This window comes from Salmo trutta, chromosome 20 (genome assembly GCF_901001165.1).
Source record: "Salmo trutta chromosome 20, fSalTru1.1, whole genome shotgun sequence".
Taxonomy (NCBI): domain Eukaryota; kingdom Metazoa; phylum Chordata; class Actinopteri; order Salmoniformes; family Salmonidae; genus Salmo; species Salmo trutta.
The window spans coordinates 13,868,984-13,888,891 of NC_042976.1; the positions used below are offsets into that span (position 1 = coordinate 13,868,984).

Here is a 19,908-nt window from a genome sequence, read left to right on the forward strand (position 1 = left end):
ATGTTTGACCCAAGTTAAACAATTTAAAGGCAATGCTACCAAATACTAATTGAGTGTATGTAAACTTCTGACCCACTGGGAATGTGATGTAAGAAATAAAAGCTGAAATAAATCACTCTCTACTATTATTCTGACATTTCACATTATTAAAATAAAGTGGTGATCCTAACTGACCTAAAACAGGGAATTTTTACTTGGATTAAATTCAGGAATTGTAAAAAACTGAGTTTAAATGTATTTGGCTAAGGTGTATGTAAACTTCCGACTTCAACTATACTACCACACTACTGAGGTTGGAATAATATTGTGAAAAGTATGATAATGCCCTTTTAGTGTAACAGCTGTTTGAAAAGACTGCCTGAAATTTGCCTGTTTTGGTGGGATTAACTTTTGGCCTGCCTGCTGACATCACTTGGTGATAAAGTGGTTAATAAGAAAGAGTTCCAAACCTCTCTGCCAATAACAGCTAGTTCAGTTTTCCCCTCCCCACTCAAAGACAGTCCAAGCTAAATTCTTGCTTTTTGACCATTTTAATTGAAATCAGAGTAAGGTACTTCATTGTTACCCAGAAATGATTTGATATTGAGAAAAATGGCTGCATTGGACCTTTAAGAAGAAAGCAGGCATAGACATGATGCTGGTTGTTGTAATGTTTAGCCTGAGGGCTAAAGTCACAAGGCATGCTGGGATACATACTGGGCGTGACATAGTCATTCTCGTCAGCCACCTGGTCTGTGTCACTGTCGTCAAACTTGATGTCTTTGAACCAGGAGGGTTCTGAGTGTCCCTCCAGAGAGTTGACACTGTCACTGTCAGGAGACGGGGTCTCAGAGAAATCCGTGCTCTGAAGACAAGAGAACATCATCACCACCACCAACACCATCATCATCATCATCATCCTCACCACCACCCTCTTAATTGAAGTGTGGTGAGCTTTTAGCGCCCTTCGGCTGCAGTGGCATCACTGCTGCACAAAGTTGTTGGATGAGTGGCTACATGTAATAAACCAAGTGGCTATAGGGAGAAGTAGGCAGGCTCGTCCCCTTATTCCCACAAAACAGTATCTCACCTGGAGGGGGCGATAGAGAGCGTACTCATCCCTGAACAGCTGGTCGTGGTGAGTGACACAGTCCAACCAACGACCGTCTACCACAGCCTGACCAATGGCTATCGCCTGGGCCCTGGAAGAGAGTGAGTGACGGACGGACGGATGAGCGAGAGAGAGTGGAGGAGTGAGAAAGATGGAAGAGCAAGAAGATGTAGGCAAGAGAGAAAACATTTTCTAACTCATGTAATCTCTTCTTTATACAATATCGTTATTCAGACATCAGTCAGGTAGCCATGATACAGTATGTCTATACCTGGTGGAGATGGTTCCACTCCTCAGCAGCCAGTTGACCAGCTCCTTCCCCACAATGCAGTTGGGGTATGTACGGAGCCAGTAGCGGTGGTCCTGGAACTCCATGCCAGTACTGTTGTTACAAATCTTCTTCCACAGGTCTTTGAGCTGGGATGAGTCCTACATGTCATGAAAGTCAGTCAGTGAAAAATCAGTTTTTATTGTATGCTTTGTCAACAATGGAGTGGAAATTGGAGTGGAAAAATATACAGACAGGGCTAGAAAGAGAATGGAGGGAGAGTGAGAGAGCGTAAGGACAAGCTGGAAAGAGGGAGCGAGTGAGAGAAAGGGATAAAGAGAGAGATAGAAGGGGAAAGAGAAAAGTAAAGAAAAAGATAGCATCCCTACCAGCAGTATCTTCCTCTCCTCTTCACTGTGGTCAGGATTGGGCATGGTCCTACTGGTCTGGGGGCTCACTGAGCTGTCATAGGAGGGCACCATGGAGGAGCCAGACCGGTCCAGGGACAGGTTGGTCACACTGGCTGACCTGGATATGACAGGGATGGCATTACAGGACCTGCAGGGCATTCTGCACCCTATTTCTCTGAGAATGTGTGTGTGCATGTGGGGAGAAACCTTGAACTTCTCATTCCAAAATCATAGGCATTAATATGGAGTTGGTCCCCCTTTGCTGTTATAACAGCCTCCACTCTTCTGGGAAGGCTTTCCATTAGATGTTGGAACATTGCTGTGGGGACTTGCTTCCATTCAGCCACAAGAGCATTAGTGAGGTTGGCACTGAGGTTGGGTGATTAGGCCTGGCTTGTAGTCAGCGTTCCAATTCATCCCAAAGGTGTTCGATGGGGTTGAGGTCAGGGCTCTGTGCAGGGCAGTCAAGTTCTTCCACACCGATCTCGTCAAACCATTTCTGTATGGAACTCATGCGGAAACAGGAAAGGGCCTTCCGCAAACTGTTGCCACAAAGTTGGAAGCACAGAATTGTCTAGAATGTCATTGTATGCTGTAGCGTTAAGATGCCCCTTCACTGGAACTAAGGGGCCCGAACCAGGAAAAACAGCCCCGACCATTTTTTCTCCTCCAACAAACTTTACAGTTGGCACTATGCATTGGGGCAGGCAGCATTTTCCTGGCATCCGCCAAACCCAGATTCGTATGTCAGACTCCCAAATGTTGAAGTGTGATTCATCGCACCAGAGATTGTGTTTCCACTGCTCCAGAGTTCAATGGCGGAGAGCTTTACACCACTCCAGCCGACGCTTGGCATCCCGCATGGTGATCTTAGGCTTGTGTGAGGCTGCTTGGCCACGGAAACCATTTCATGAAGCTCCTGACGAACAGTTCTTGTGCTGACGTTGCGTCCAGAGGCAGTTTGGAACTCAGTAGTGAGTGTTGCAACCGAGGAGAGACGTGTATGTACTATGAGCTTCAGCACTCAGCAGTCCCGTTCTGTGAGCTTGTGTGGCCTACCACTTCGCGGCTGAGCCGTTATTGCTCCTAGACGTTTCCACTTCACAATAACAGCACTTACAGTTGGCCGGGGCAGTTCTAGCAGGGCAGAAATTTTATGAACTGACTTGTTGGAAAGGTGGCATCCTATGACAGTGCTACATTGAAAGTCACTGATTGCATGGCTGTGTGCTCGATTTAATACACCTGTCAGCAACGGGTGTGGTTGAAATAGCTGAATCCACTAATTTTAAGGGGTGTTCACATACTATTGTATATATAACGTACATCTCTCTATAGGGTGCACCATCAGAGAACCGGGCACCAAAATACAAGCCCTAAACAGAGTTGGGAAAAAACTAGCTGTAAAAGGGTTCTATAAAAATATGGGCCAAAAGCAGACACTCACCGCTTCCTTATTGGGGACTTGCCTCCATCCTCTTGTAGCCCAGTCAGTCTAGAATTCATACCTCTGCTCTGAGACTCCTGGTGAATCAAACTGACACACATGCAAACTAATTCATATCTCTGCTCTGAGACTCCTGGTGAATCAAACTGACACACATGCAAACTAATTCATATCTCTGCTCTGAGACTCCTGGTGAATCAAACTGACACACATGCAAACTAATTCATATCTCTGCTCTGAGACTCCTGGTGAATCAAACTAATTCATATCTCTGCTCTGAGACTCCTGGTGAATCAAACTGACACACATGCAAACTAATTCATATCTCTGCTCTGAGACTCCTGGTGAATCAAACTGACACACATGCAAACTAATTCATATCTCTGCTCTGAGACTCCTGGTGAATCAAACTGACACACATGCAAACTAATTCATATCTCTGCTCTGAGACTCCTGGTGAATCAAACTGACACACATGCAAACTAATTCATATCTCTGCTCTGAGACTCCTGGTGAATCAAACTAATTCATATCTCTGCTCTGAGACTCCTGGTGAATCAAACTGACACACATGCAAACTAATTCATATCTCTGCTCTGAGACTCCTGGTGAATCAAACTGACACACATGCAAACTAATTCATATCTCTGCTCTGAGACTCCTGGTGAATCAAACTGACACACACGCAAACTAATTCATACCTGAACTAAATCCTTTGACGTCCATGTAACACTACTGTAACTAGTTATGGTCGACGTATGCAGAAGTGTTAATATGGTAGGGCTAGAGGGGTAAGGCTCATCTCAAAAGTAAAAGAAAGCCAAAACTGTTACAAGCTGTCAGAGAAGTTTGAATGGTCATAAAAACAACAGCACTTCTTTCTCACCCCAATGGGAGTTTTTCTACACCAGGAGAGAAAGGGACAAATAGTTTCTCTGAGACATGTCGTTAGGAGCAAGAGTATCACACTGATGATTGGATCAAAGCGAGTCACGTGGTTTAATGGGATGGAATGTTATTAGATCAAAGCGAGTCACGTGGTTTAACGGGATGGAATGTTATTAGATCAAAGCGAGTCACGTGGTTTAATGGGATGGAATGTTATTAGATCAAAGCGAGTCACGTGGTTTAATGGGATGGAATGTTATTAGATCAAAGCGAGTCACGTGGTTTAATGGGATGGAATGTTATTAGATCAAAGCGAGTCACGTGGTTTAATGGGATGGAATGTTATTAGCTCAAAGCGAGTCACGTGGTTTAACGGGATGGAATGTTATTAGATCAAAGCGAGTCACGTGGTTTAACGGGATGGAATGTTATTAGATCAAAGCGAGTCACATGGTTTAATGGGATGGAATGTTATTAGCTCAAAGCGAGTCACGTGGTTTAATGGGATGGAATGTTATTAGCTCAAAGCGAGTCACGTGGTTTAACGGGATGGAATGTTATTAGATCAAAGCGAGTCACGTGGTTTAACGGGATGGAATGTTATTAGCTCAAAGCGAGTCACGTGGTTTAATGGGATGGAATGTTATTAGCTCAAAGCGAGTCACGTGGTTTAACGGGATGGAATGTTATTAGATCAAAGCGAGTCACGTGGTTTAACGGGATGGAATGTTATTAGATCAAAGCGAGTCACATGGTTTAATGGGATGGAATGTTATTAGCGATAATCAATTACACAATAGCATGCGTTCTCTGACAAAATCAAACAAGATCTGTCTTTGAAAAACACAACCCAATTTCTTTTCATAATTCGCTTGTTTTTTGCATTGACAATTTATGGTTATAAAATGGATCTGAATAATTGCTGAGAGATGGTTTTCAATTAAAGACATCCAATGAAAGTGGACCATGCTGGGAGAAAGAACCCACCCAGTATACAGGGGAAGAAAAGGAGGACAGGCGGAGGGGAGTGGGCAGGGAGGGAGAGGACATGGGGGATGAAGAGCGCTTAGTGTGTCTCTCTCCTCTGTCTCTTCAACTCTGCATTTGAAGGAAAAGACAAAGATGAGAGTAGGAATACACAGAGGGAAACCCGGAGGCTATACACAGAGGGAAACCCGGAGGCTATACACAGAGGGAAACACAGAGGCTATACACAGAGGGAAACACGGAGGCTATACACAGAGGGAAACACAGAGGCTATACACAGAGGGAAACACCGAGGCTATACACAGAGGGAAACACGGAGGCTATACACAGAGGGAAACACAGAGGCTATACACAGAGGGAAACCCGGAGGCTATACACAGAGGGAAACACAGAGGCTATACACAGAGGGAAACACAGAGGCTATACACAGAGGGAAACACAGAGGCTATACACCGAGGGAAACACAGAGGCTATACACAGAGGGAAACCCGGAGGCTATACACAGAGGGAAACACGGAGGCTATACACCGAGGGAAACACAGAGGCTATACACAGAGGGAAACACAGAGGCTATACACCGAGGGAAACACAGAGGCTATACACAGAGGGAAACACGGAGGCTATACACAGAGGGAAACACGGAGGCTATACACAGAGGGAAACCCGGAGGCTATACACCGAGGGAAACACAGAGGCTATACACAGAGGGAAACACAGAGGCTATACACCGAGGGAAACACAGAGGCTATACACAGAGGGAAACCCGGAGGCTATACACAGAGGGAAACACGGAGGCTATACACCGAGGGAAACACAGAGGCTATACACAGAGGGAAACACAGAGGCTATACACCGAGGGAAACACAGAGGCTATACACAGAGGGAAACACGGAGGCTATACACAGAGGGAAACCCGGAGGCTATACACAGAGGGAAACCCGGAGGCTATACACAGAGGGAAACACGGAGGCTATACACAGAGGGAAACACGGAGGCTATACACAGAGGGAAACACGGAGGCTATACACAGAGGGAAACCCGGAGGCTATACACAGAGGGAAACACAGAGGCTATACACAGAGGGAAACACGGAGGCTATACACAGAGGGAAACACGGAGGCTATACACAGAGGGAAACACGGAGGCTATACACAGAGGGAAACCCGGAGGCTATACACAGAGGGAAACCCGGAGGCTATACACAGAGGGAAACCCGGAGGCTATACACAGAGGGAAACACAGAGGCTATACACAGAGGGAAACACGGAGGCTATACACAGAGGGAAACACGGAGGCTATACACAGAGGGAAACACGGAGGCTATACACAGAGGGAAACACGGAGGCTATACACAGAGGGAAACACGGAGGCTATACACAGAGGGAAACCCGGAGGCTATACACAGAGGGAAACCCGGAGGCTATACACAGAGGGAAACCCGGAGGCTATACACAGAGGGAAACCCGGAGGCTATACACAGAGGGAAACCCGGAGGCTATACACAGAGGGAAACCCGGAGGCTATACACAGAGGGAAACACGGAGGCTATACACAGAGGGAAACACGGAGGCTATACACAGAGGGAAACCCGGAGGCTATACACAGAGGGAAACCCGGAGGCTATACACAGAGGGAAACCCGGAGGCTATACACAGAGGGAAACCCGGAGGCTATACACAGAGGGAAACATGGAGGCTTTACACAGTGAGAAACATGGAGGCTTTACACAGTGAGAAAACACAGAAAAAAGGTGAGGTAAGGGAACAAATAGATGACTGAAAGTTGATGCGATGGAGGTGTGCATGCATCTTATGTATGAGGGGAACGGAACGATTAACTAGGGGTCCATGCGAGGGAGGGGTGCATGCATCTTATGTATGAGGGGAACGGAACGATTAACTAGGGGTCCATGCGATGGAGGTGTGCATGCATCTTATGTATGAGGGGAACGGAACGATTAACTAGGGGTCCATGCGAGGGAGGGGTGCATGCATCTTATGTATGAGGGGAACGGAACGATTAACTAGGGGTCCATGCGAGGGAGGGGTGCATGCATCTTATGTATGAGGGGAACGGAACGATTAACTAGGGGTCCATGCGATGGAGGGGTGCATGCATCTTATGTATGAGGGGAACGGAACGATTAACTAGGGGTCCATGCGATGGAGGGGTGCATGCATCTTATGTATGAGGGGAACGGAACGATTAACTAGGGGTCCATGCGAGGGAGGGGTGCATGCATCTTATGTATGAGGGGAACGGAACGATTAACTAGGGGTCCATGCGAGGGAGGGGTGCATGCATCTTATGTATGAGGGGAACGGGACGATTGACTAGGGGTCCATGCGATGGAGGTGTGCATGCATCTTATGTATGAGGGGAACGGAACGATTAACTAGGGGTCCATGCGAGGGAGGGGTGCATGCATCTTATGTATGAGGGGAACGGAACGATTAACTAGGGGTCCATGCGAGGGAGGTGTGCATGCATTTTATGTATGAGGGGAACGGGACGATTAACTAGGGGTCCATGCGAGGGAGGTGTGCATGCATCTTATGTATGAGGGGAACGGGACGATTGACTAGGGGTCCATGCGAGGGAGGTGTGCATGCATCTTATGTATGAGGGGAACGGAACAATTGACTAGGGGTCCATGCGAGGGAGGTGTGCATGCATCTTATGTATGAGGGGAACGGAACAATTGACTAGGGGTCCATGCGAGGGAGGTGTGCATGCATCTTATGTATGAGGGGAACAGAACAATTGACTAGGGGTCCATGCGAGGGAGGTGTGCATGCATCTTATGTATGAGGGGAACGGAACAATTGACTAGGGGTCCATGCGAGGGAGGTGTGCATGCATCTTATGTATGAGGGGAACGGGACGATTAACTAGGGGTCCATGCGAGGGAGGGGTGCATGCATCTTATGTATGAGGGGAACGGAACAATTGACTAGGGGTCCATGCGAGGGAGGGGTGCATGCATCTTATGTATGAGGGGAACGGAACAATTGACTAGGGGTCCATGCGAGGGAGGGGTGCATGCATCTTATGTATGAGGGGAACGGAACAATTGACTAGGGGTCCATGCGAGGGAGGGGTGCATGCATCTTATGTATGAGGGGAACGGGACGATTAACTAGGGGTCCATGCGAGGGAGGTGTGCATGCATCTTATGTATGAGGGGAACGGGACGATTAACTAGGGGTCCATGCGAGGGAGGGGTGCATGCCGTAGAGATACAATAACATGTTATTATATATTGATCTATTTCATTCTGTGGGGCATGCATGGTTCCTCACAGAGGTTCCTCTGCTCTCTGTCTCCTCTTAGTTCACCTCTGCCAGGTCAGGTCCTTCTCTAGGAAGATGTTGCGGCTTGACTTGCGTCCTCCGACCGGGGTGCGAGGCTCGTTGGGTTCCAGGATGCAGACGGAGGAGTCAGACAGAGCAGACAGGTCCTCTCCTATGGAGCCAGAATCTGCAGACTGGGAGTAGCTCAGAGCGATCTTACGGCAGTAGGTGCAGGCCCGCAGGTCTCCTACACACAGTAATGAACGAGAGAGAGGAGAGAGAGACGAGAGAGGAGAGAGGGATAGGTAGGTAGGTGCAATGGAGGAAGGGAAAGAGACCGAGAGAGGAGGAGTCAGTGAGAGGAAGAGCGGGTCCTGCTATGAGCTAGAATGGAGGCAGTATTGTGGTTACTGTGGTGTGGTCACTGCATGGCATGGTTAGGTCACATCACAGCATCATCAAAAGTTCAAACAGATGTGAGAATTTGAGACCAATGAAACATCACAGCAATGTTCGGGCTATTTCAAACAAGGGGTGCTCAAACACTACTGGTCAACCAGTCAACTCACCCAAAATCCAACTTCGCTAACACACACAACCACAGCAGAAAACACACACACCATGCTATGAGTGCCCATAGGCCTCTGTGTATACATATCCCCAGAGGTAGACCTCCTAGTGTTTCCTGTAACACATCTAAGTTACAGGTACAACAATGCATTGAATTCAAACTGGAGTTTAAACTAGTAGGGCCTGTGGCCTTTAACACACTGTGACCCTGCCTTGGGAACAACTTTCGGGGCTGCCCCCCCCACCACCCACTCCTGTGAGCCTCCCCCCTCCCCAAAGCACTCACCCGTGTAGCCCATGAACTTGCCAGGGATTTCCTGGTTGCAGCAGCGGCTACAGAAGATCTGTCCACAGAGCCGGCAGTGGTGGCGGCGGCGGAAGGTGGTGAACTTCTCGTTGCAGTCGTAGCACTCTTTACACTGACTGTCTGGCATCCAGTACTGCTTCAGGTCACTGTCCTGCAACCAATCCCAGAGGGTCTGTTTGTAATGCGTCATGAGCCTGGACTTCTTTATGTATCTCTTCTATTAACAACTGTGTTGTTAGACTCCAGCCACCCAGTCATAGACTGTTCTCTCTGCTACCGGAGCACCAAGTCTATGTCCAAGAGGTTTCTAAACAGCTTCTACCCCCCAAGCCATAAGACTCCTGAACAGGTAATGAAATGGCTACCCAGACTATTCCCCCCCCAACGCCGCTACTACTCTCTGTTATTATCTATACATAGCCCCTTTAACAACTCTACCTACATGTACATAATTACCTCAATTACCTCGACACCGGTGCCCCCACACATTGACACATTGACTCTGTACTGTACTGGTACCCCCTGTATATAGACCTGCTATTGTTATTCACTGCTGCTCTTTAATGATTTGTTATTCTTATCTCTTACTTTTTTTTGTGGAATTTTCTTAAAACGGCATTGTTGGTTAAGGGCTTGTAAGTAAGCATTTCACGGTAAGGTCTACACTTGTTGTATTCGGCGCATGTGACAAAGTTTGATTTGACGAAGACGTCTTATTAAAGTATACGGAAACTGTTTCACTGAAATCAAACGGTCAGATGAAACAATAACCAGCTCCTTTTGAAGAATAAGAGGGGTCTTAACATGCTGTCCTATATTTGGAACAGTTGTCTGTGTGTGACTGTGATTGTTAGCTAGGTTACATTACTCTAAATAAAAACAACAGCAGTGTGACGTGAGGTACTATAAACAACAGCAGTGTGAGGTACTATAAACAGCAGCAGTGTGAGGTACTATAAACAGCAGCAGTGTGAGGTACTATAAACAACAGCAGTGTGAGGTACTATAAACAGCAGCAGTGTGAGGTACTATAAACAACAGCAGTGTGAGGTACAATAAACAACAGCAGTGTGAGGTACTATAAACAACAGCAGTGTGAGGTACAATAAACAACAGCAGTGTGATGTGAGGTACAATAAACAACAGCAGTGTGAGGTACTATAAACAACAGCAGTGTGAGGTACAATAAACAACAGCAGTGTGATGTGAGGTACTATAAACAACAGCAGTGTGAGGTACTATAAACAACAGCAGTGTGAGGTACTATAAACAACAGCAGTGTGAGGTACTATAAACAACAGCAGTGTGAGGTACTATAAACAACAGCAGTGTGAGGTACTATAAACAACAGCAGTGTGAGGTACTATAAACAGCAGCAGTGTGAGGTACTATAAACAACAGCAGTGTGAGGTACTATAAACAACAGCAGTGTGAGGTACTATAAACAACAGCAGTGTGAGGTACTATAAACAGCAGCAGTGTGAGGTACTATAAACAACAGCAGTGTGAGGTACTATAAACAACAGCAGTGTGAGGTACTATAAACAACAGCAGTGTGAGGTACTATAAACAACAGCAGTGTGAGGTACTATAAACAACAGCAGTGTGAGGTACTATAAACAGCAGCAGTGTGATGTGAGGTACAATAAACAGCAGAAACTGTGTAATGGTGTGATGGGCTACTTGGCGTGATGGAGTAATGGGGTAATGGCGTGATGGAGTAATGGGGTAATGAGTTAATGGCGTGATGGAGTAATGGGGTAATGGCGTGATGGAGTAATGGGGTAATGAGTTAATGGCGTGATGGAGTAATGAGTTAATGGCGTGATGGAGTAATGGGGTAATGAGTTAATGGCGTGATGGAGTAATGAGTTAATGGCGTGATGGAGTAATGGGGTAATGAGTTAATGGCGTGATGGAGTAATGGGGTAATGAGTTAATGGCGTGATGGAGTAATGAGTTAATGGCGTGATGGAGTAATGAGTTAATGACGTGATGGGATAATGGCATGATAGATACCTGGCTCTTTCCCTCCATGATCTCCTTGAGTCTTTTCAGAGCAGTGCGGAGCTGAACAGCTGTACGAGGGTCGTGAATGCTCAGGAGCGTTTCTGGTTTCCTACGGCCCTCTAGGAGCACACATGGTGCAAACATTCAGCATACACTTCATAAAACACACTTCACCTAACCATTCAAGTCACGCAAATGCTCCCTTTTCATGCAAATAAAATGCAGAACGGTAAAGGAGGGAGACAGAGAGCACCTTTTTCTACCTCTGTAAATAGACTGTATGCTATAGCCCAATATGGGCTTGGAAATGTACAATAAAATGTCTACAAGGATTTCCTTTTGCTAATGGCAGGTTAGTTTAAAAGGACTGCACAACAGAAGCTTACTGGTATATCAGTTCCCATAAACTAGGCTCTAGTGAACAATTATGGTTCATATGAATACAATTAAAACAGATATCGCTTTTAAGTAAGAAACATAAAAGGGAGCATGTTAGTTCTTATATCATTATGCAAAAACACACAACTTTCCAAATATCATTGTTGGCAGCAAAACAACACGAGAAGGCACTTCATCGATACATGCCAAAATATAGTTCAATCAACCAAACACACAAAACCACTCAGGTGCTTGAGTTAGCCGCCCACTCTGAAACCAGGTTGTTAAAATCAGGTGCAAAACCATTTTGGAGATCTTATCAAACACACAGGCCCTCACCCTGACCCGGCCATAATGGCCAGTCCCCTGCAAAAAGAAAAGCCATACATCAGCGTTTTCAATGGATGTCATGCTTTTCACATCGTCCATTCTTCTTCTCTCCTCTCTATGTAAAACTAATGTCAAGAACGTCTATGCTTCACAGCTATACAAAACAACTGTGGGGTAAAATAAGAAGTAGTCCAAACAGTCCATCCTCTCCTCTAAACTTGACTAGAGGTCAGCTCTTAGCTGTAATTACGACTAGTCACATCAATTTGTTCAGGGTGAAACTGATTCTTCACCATCATTGTCAGGTCAGAGATCATGCAATCACTCAAAATGTCAACGTTTTAAAGAACCACTGTTGGAAGAGGATAGGTTGGCTTACAACTGTGAAACAACCGCAGCACTGGACATACAGTGTATGTGTCCCTCCTGTGGCCCTAGTATGAGTAAGAATGTGTGTGTGTTACCTGAGGCGGTGGACGTTCTACGGAGCAGGTCGGGGTGTTGTTTCCTATGGGTCCCAGAGCCGTGGATGGAGTGTGCTGGGCTGGTCCAGCTCCTACGCTCCCCAGTGGTTGACGTCAAAACCACATCCGGTTTCTCTGTCACTGAGGGCGGCCGCCCCTCCTCTGTACACACAGACCAATCACAACGGGTCATTTAAGGTCAATAAAGTTAATTGAAACATCATCACACCTACCCATGATGACAAAGCCGTATACTTTTGTATGACATATAGAGTGCCATACTACAAACATGACAATGCTTTATACGTCTGTAGTACATTCCTATCCAGAAATAACCTTTGTTGTGTTAAGTCAGTACTCCTATTTTAGCAATACAAAGGTCACTTTAAATAAGAGGAATATTTTAAGTGTTTAAAAAATATATAAAAATTACATTTAACCTTTATTTAACTAGGCAAGTCAGTTAAGAACAAATTCTTATTTACAATGACAGCCTACACCGACCAAATCCGGACGACGCTGGGCCAATTGTGCGCCGCCCGATGGGACTCCCAATCACGGCCGGTTGTGATACAGCCTGGATTCGAACCAGGGTGTCTGTAATGACGTCTCTAGCACTGAGATGCAGTGCCTTAGACCGCTGCGCCACTCGGGAGTATGTTGTGTCTAATAAGACGAGCGAAACACGGCTACCATATACATTGCTGTTGCTGTCAAGAACATGCTCTCTCTTCTAATCCAATCAGAATTGAATCGCCAATTATCTTATAATAACAGATGAATTTAAAGAATATGAATACTGTGAATAGAATATTTGGTCCTGCTTTATTTGAAGTGCATCTTATGAAGGCTTCAATAACACTGCATAAGTGGGTCACAAATCATCTATAACTGTATTTCATGCCATATAAAAGACGAACAAATGTGAACAAATAAATTGATGGTTATGTCACACAGTTATGCCACATTATGAATCTTTATAAAGCATGATATAAGATTATAGATGATTTGTGAAGCATCTATGTAGTGCTTATGAAGCCTATATGAATGTTTTATGAAGCCTTCATAAGTTGCACTTCAAATAAAGCAGGACCGAATATTTAAATGCTCCAAGCTCTGGTATGTGAGCAGAGCTCTGTTGCCTTGGTGAGGGGCCTGCCAGTGAGGACGGGGCCTGCCAGTGAGGACGGGGCCTGAAGAGAGGGAGACACATGATGGCCCATGTGGTTGAAAGGCCCCCTCCTGGCACCTAGACAACATTCTATCACATTACCTCACAGGACATGGGTTCTGATCTGGGCTGCATTCCGTTCCATTCTGCTTCCTCAAACGAATTCTGGCTGTAAACCAGACTGGTAGTCAAGGCTACAGAAGTAACTTTCCCTGCATTCTAGGGGACAGTACAGGAGCCTTGACTATACAGTACTGCAAATTACAGGCTGCTATAGGCTACTCCACAGAATGAGAAATAACAAGAAGAGCAGTGTGACAAAACAACATTAAGCTAGTAATAAACTTCCTTGTGGTTAATAGAGAATGTGCTGGACTCTGACTCAGTCACTTTGTCTTGTCTCTTCATCGTAATGCATAGGCTTACTAGAAAATGAACATTTCAAAAGACTGTAAAGTCAACCATCTCAAAACAATCTGTGTGTGTGTGACCTTGGTAAATGACCTTTATTGAAGCGGAACAGGTTGACGAAGGAGCTGTAGGCTGACCGGAGCGGAGGCTCGTCCTGCTCTGGAGTCAGGGGTTTGAAGTGTGTCAGGTGAGATGGGCTGCCAGGGGAGATGGGAGGCTTCACACTGCAATCCAGCGTAGAGGGCAAGGATTTGTCCTCAGCGTCCATGTCACTGCTCCTGTTGGAAAGACAAATTATATCTTGTTGAGACCAGGACATTGTGGTCACATCATGGTGATCCTCTGCTTGATCGTGTGATAACAACTAGGCCTAAACAGTGCCATTGCCTACTTGACTTTTTATTTAACCTTTATTTAACTAGGCAGGTTCTATCTGCATTTTTGTTCAAATGTAGTTACTGACATAGCCTTGTTCAGTTCAATGTTCTCTACTTTTATAGTACTCTAAAAACCCAAATTCATGTTGTTAACTTCAAAACAATACAACATACAAATTGTTGACACCATTCAAAACAATAAGGATTTAGATCTTTAAAGCCAGTTATCTCCAAATCACCTTTTTACAGATAGAACCTTAGAACCAAGCTCTAGAAGTGTCAAAAGCTCAGCAAAAATCAAAGAAATTCTTTATTCCCTTTCTGCTTATAGGCTAATGCCTCTGCCAGCCTTCCTGTTTGCTCTGTTACAAAGTTGGGAGAGAGTGAGAAGAATCATGTGCCTCCTGTGAGAGTAAGCCTGAGAAACATGTGGTTCACAACACAACCACTACTGCTCTGGGCTGTTTTGCACTCAATCGGTTCCTTAAGTATTATGTTCTACCTAGTAAGCTATAGTTGTAATTCGATCAAACCAGCATTGCTGTATATTTGCTGTAGCTTCTTTTCCATGGTCAAATAAAATCAATGTTTTTGAGTACTGTAGTTTATAAACAAAGTTTATGCATAATATGCTGTTGCTGTGACAGATTCAATTGAAGTCGAGCACAAGTGGTGAAGTTGTTTCACTGCACTAGAAGATGGATCATCATTTCATGGGGTTATATATATATATATACACACATATCCCCCGTGCCCGCAGGAGGCCTTTTGCCTTTTTGTAGGCCATCATTGAAAATAAGAATGTGTTCTTAACTGACTTGCCTAGTTAAATAAAGGTTAAATAAAAAAATAAAGGAACCAAGCTCTCGAATTGTTGACTTGAGAGTAGTCCTTATAGTCCTTGCAAACAGTAGCATTGATGGGCAGTCGACCTACCACGATCCACGAGTGCAAACCAACACCAGCTTATATCTGGCTGAGTATAAATACAGTACAACATGGTTATTTATGTATATTGTCAAAGTCAAAACTAGTCATCCAATGTATATTTCTCTATTCAAATAATGATGTTCAAAGGCAAGAACAAGTGATTTAGACTAGCCTACTTAGTCGATCATCTGTCCTATTCAAGTTAAGTCAACAACAAGCATCAACTACCACTGAGCTGAGGAACGTATCACTGCATAAGTTCAGAACATGCAAATTAGACAACAACAAAATACTGTTTGATAAAACAACGGAATTTGTACTTGCAATAAATGTAGTATCTGACTTTTGCTGTTTTCGTCTTCAAACGAAGATAAACTGTTGCTCTTAACAGCAGTAAGAGAAGTAGCTATGGTTACCGCTTGTGGAGGGATGGACCGGAGGAAAACGACAACATCACCAGTATGTTTCCCACCCTGTCATGTGACCACTCAGACCTATAATGACAGCTGAGAAAGCTAATGCCGCAGAACTAGGAAACTCTGAAATCTCCGACTTGGTACCTGGTTGTAGTTATACACATGTCGCGTTCAACCTCACACTGCAATTATGATCATGTGTGTAAACTAGCTACATAGCCATACTGTTAGTGTATTGCTAATACTGCTAGCTAACTGACTATTGTTAAAAGTAACGTTAACACCTGTGGTAACAACTAACTAACGTGTGTTATCATCGCCATGCAAGAAGACAAAACATAATTCAACCCACCAATAACCACTGTAAAGAAGTACCATACAGATCAAAATCTATTAACTTAATTACTCAGATAGCTACAGTAGTAGCCGAACAGACTAAAGCTTGCCCAAGAATGTTAGTCTCTGGATGGGGTAGTGTAAAGCTAGCTAGCTTTCTGATTACATGTGCCTGGCGAGTCAGTGAGCTTGCTAGCGAGATAGCAGGCCCACTGAAGTTAGATAAATGAAGGAGTAAACGCTCGTAACTGAATTTCACAAATTACCTGTGTGTTGGACTCCTTGTACATCCCTGTATGAATACAGCTAATTAGGTAAATTCCTGCGAAGTGGAGTAGCTACCCTATCTTTCCAAAAGCACAGTGACCCCCGAGCCAGACAGGACGAGTCGAGAGTCGATTGAACTGTTGCGATCACGAGACAAGGCTGAGCCCACTTCTTTGTTGGGTTTTACGGCAGAATTAAAATAACAGATCCCAAAATACAAAAGTGATGTGGATAAAAAAAATACTCTAATTATACTGACTACCACGTTGTCACTCAACATGCTCCTTGCCTCTATGGGTAAAATCAATAATCCATGTCTGATCGGCACATCATCCCTGGCCATCCCTAATGCCTCTAATCTGGTGGAATCACTAAACACAAATGATTCGTTTGTAAATTATATCTGAGTGTTGGAGTGTGCCCCTGACTATCCGTAAATAAATACAAAACAAGACAATTGTGCGGTCTGGTTTAATTAATATAAGCAATTTGAAATGACTTATACTTAAGTATATTTTTGCAATTACATTTACTTTTGATACTTTTATTCAAGTAGTATTTTACTGGGTGACTTTTACTTGAGTCATTTTCTATGAAGGTATCTTTACTTTTACTTAAGTATGACAATCGGGTACTTTTCCACCACTGGCTGTGAATTCCTGAAACCCCAGATACTTTCCTGCCGCAGCCACAATCATATCCATAACAACAATCATATCCAATTTCTTTGACTTCCATGCTATTTGAGTCGTGCAGTTTATCACAGTTGAAATGAACGCCACAAAAAAAATCCACTTTCTCTTAGTTGACAAACATTCACAATGGACTGTGGTGCATCCACAACCATCTCTTCAACACTAGTTTCACTTTCTCAATTCTAACGACTTCATCAATTCACATGAAGATTATTTCAAGCACTTTCAGAAAACACTGACATTAGTGCGGAAACTTTAGTATAGCTGAGTTTGTAACTTGTGGAACATTGTTAGCTCCATTTAATTGTGAAATAAGTTAGTTTATTCAGAGCATTGCTTGAGTTAAGGCAAATATAACCAACCTGAGCCTGGCTATTCTGTTGTTGTAGGCCAGGAGCCAGGAGCGCACAGAGTCCATATCTATAACAGCTGTCTCTCAATTGACTTCAAAGAGTGAATGAATTCTAAACAATAACTCTTCCTGTCAGCCCTTCTATTATCCAACCATGAGATATCGCAACCTTTTGCCGTGTGACTGTCACGTGAACTCAGTTCCTAGTCATCCTTGACTGCCTCAAAGGAAATGAGTCATATGGGTTAATGATTCAGTGCTTTCAACTCTAAACTGTTGAATGGTTTGTACTTGTTCTTTATAGTATACAGTCTATGGGCCCGTTACCAGACGGGCTGCATATACAAAGACCACACCTTTTTTGACTCATTTTAAACATGTGGAAAGCATGATTATTTTATGAATTATACAGTCTATCATTGTACACAAGTAACAGTATGATGTGTTTTATAGTGTATAAAAGGGGAATGCAGAAACTGTGCAATGCACACACTGTACACCAGCAGGGCGGTGCACACACTGTACACCAGCAGGGCGGTGCACACACTGTACACCAGCAGGGCGGTGCACACACTGTACACCAGCAGGGCGGTGCACACACTGTACACCAGCAGGGCGGTGCACACACTGTACACCAGCAGGGCGGTGCACACACTGTACACCAGCAGGGCGGCAGTGCCAAGAGTATGCAAAGCTGTCATCAAGGCAAAGGGTGGCTACTTGTTTTTTGGTTACTACATGATTCCATATGTGTTATTTCATAGTTTTGATGTCTTCACTATTATTCTATAATGTAGAAGATAGTCAAAATTAAGAAAAACCCTTGAATGAGTAGGTGTGTCCAAACTTTTGGCTGGTACTGTAAATGGACCCTCCAAATTGTTACAAAATTTGAGAGGCGCACGGCGATGCGATGCAGAGCTCCATTTGGCCTCTGCGTTCAGACACTTACTCGTTCTTCAAGGTCTCTCTGAAGACTAACAACAGGGCTCTGGCATTGGTGGCTCAGAGGTAAGAGAAGCAGACGGCTTGAAGTGGAAACTGTGCTTCTATGGAAACAAGTGGTGTCTGAATTTTGACATGGCTATTTGCAGACTCAAGCACAACCAGCTGGTGGGTTAGAGAGGGACTCTGAGCCCATCACTTTGAATAAGACATAGTGTAATGAGTCACTTATTTAGAGGTGCTCTTCGTAACAGTATCAATCTATTTTATCACAGACTTCAGTGCTAGTTTATGACATAAAATCATGGTAGTTGTTGACAAGTGAACTTCATATATCCTTTTACAGATTCTCATCTTGAAAGGCCTCTAATGCAAAACTTTGGATCACTTGGAAAGGGCTGTGGACCTCTGTTCTAATGAAAGGGCTGTGGACCTCTGTTCTAATGAAAGGGCTGTGGACCTCTGTTCTAATGAAAGGGCTGTGGACCTCTGTTCTAATGAAAGGGCTGTGGACCTCTGTTCTAATGAAAGGGCTGTGGACCTCTGTTCTATTGAAAGGGCTGTGGACCTCTGTTCTAATGAAAGGGCTGTGGACCTCTGTTCTGATGAAAATGTAAGTCGTCTTTCAGCAGAAAGGGAAAGGGGGATACCTAGTCAGTTGTACAACTGAATGCCTTCAACTGAAATGTGTCTTCCGCATTTAACCCAACCCCTCTGAATCAGAGAGGTGCGGGGGTCTACCTTAATCGACATCCACGTCTGGTTATTGACAATTTTAAGAACTCACATGTATTATTATCTTACAGAAAGCATGAATAAGATGGAGCAGCCGGTGGACAATACTTTGAAATCATCCCAAAAGAGAACATCCCAACAGTTCAGTAGCCAAAACGATGAGGGGTCAAGGATTTATTTCTACACTGGACTTGACCCTATCCCAGCGGTCTTGCCCTCCGTTGTCTCCACAACTAATAATCTACAGTCCTCTGGTGCTGATAAAGTTTTGGATCTTCCAAACAGCTTAAAGATGGAGACCACATTGGAGCTTGCAAAGAAGACCACCATTGGAGAAGCTGAGAAGACCACCATCAACAATGACACAGAGATGGAGATAGCTACTGGGGACAACACTGCTGAAATCGTCACAGTGGAGACAAAGCCCAAGAAAACTGATAGGCCGAAAGAGCTGAAGACAAAAATCCCTTGTCTATTAGCAAAGGTTGGAAATAAGAACGGTGGCCGTGTCAGTGAGAATCTAGAGGGGACGATGTGACGTCTTCCACAATGCCACAACACATGGACAACCCTACAGTGGAGGATGTAGAACACAGAGAAGAGAGTGTCATAAAGAACTCAGCCAGAGAGACAGAACCGCTTGCTGCCTGCAGAAGGACTCATGTCTCCTCACGCATCACCAAACAAAGAAAACATACCAGAGAATCCCATAAAACAACACAAAACGTTACGAAAACTTTTGACCAAAGAACAACTTTTGTAGTCCCGCTCCAATCCAAATCCCATCGTAGTGTCTCACCTGACCCATTTCATGATTACTTTTTAGATTAC

The 19,908-nt window shown here is 44.5% G+C and overlaps 1 protein-coding gene across 5 annotated transcripts in view; it reads right to left on the minus strand.

Moving 5' to 3' along the window:
* The window catches only part of LOC115155587 (1-phosphatidylinositol 3-phosphate 5-kinase), a 41,645-nt gene extending 24,054 nt beyond the window's left edge, over positions 1–17,591 (minus strand). The window contains exons 1-13 of one of the 5 annotated variants that reach the window (XM_029702322.1): positions 17,408–17,591; positions 14,118–14,302; positions 12,443–12,604; positions 11,988–12,014; positions 11,280–11,389; positions 9,240–9,411; positions 8,429–8,630; positions 5,091–5,201; positions 3,216–3,305; positions 1,748–1,886; positions 1,362–1,519; positions 1,070–1,181; positions 697–844 (exon numbers count right to left, since the gene is read on the minus strand). In XM_029702322.1, the coding sequence (XP_029558182.1) occupies positions 697–844; positions 1,070–1,181; positions 1,362–1,519; positions 1,748–1,886; positions 3,216–3,305; positions 5,091–5,201; positions 8,429–8,630; positions 9,240–9,411; positions 11,280–11,389; positions 11,988–12,014; positions 12,443–12,604; positions 14,118–14,302; positions 17,408–17,463 (1,672 nt within the window). In that variant the 5' untranslated portion in view covers positions 17,464–17,591. Of the gene's footprint in view, positions 1–696; positions 845–1,069; positions 1,182–1,361; positions 1,520–1,747; positions 1,887–3,215; positions 3,306–5,090; positions 5,202–8,428; positions 8,631–9,239; positions 9,412–11,279; positions 11,390–11,987; positions 12,015–12,442; positions 12,605–14,117; positions 14,303–16,349; positions 16,646–17,407 lie in introns of those variants that run through there. The other 4 variants (XM_029702323.1, XM_029702325.1, XM_029702324.1 and 1 more) reach the window with 4 other exon arrangements.
* Between the last annotated feature and the right edge of the window lie 2,317 nt (positions 17,592–19,908).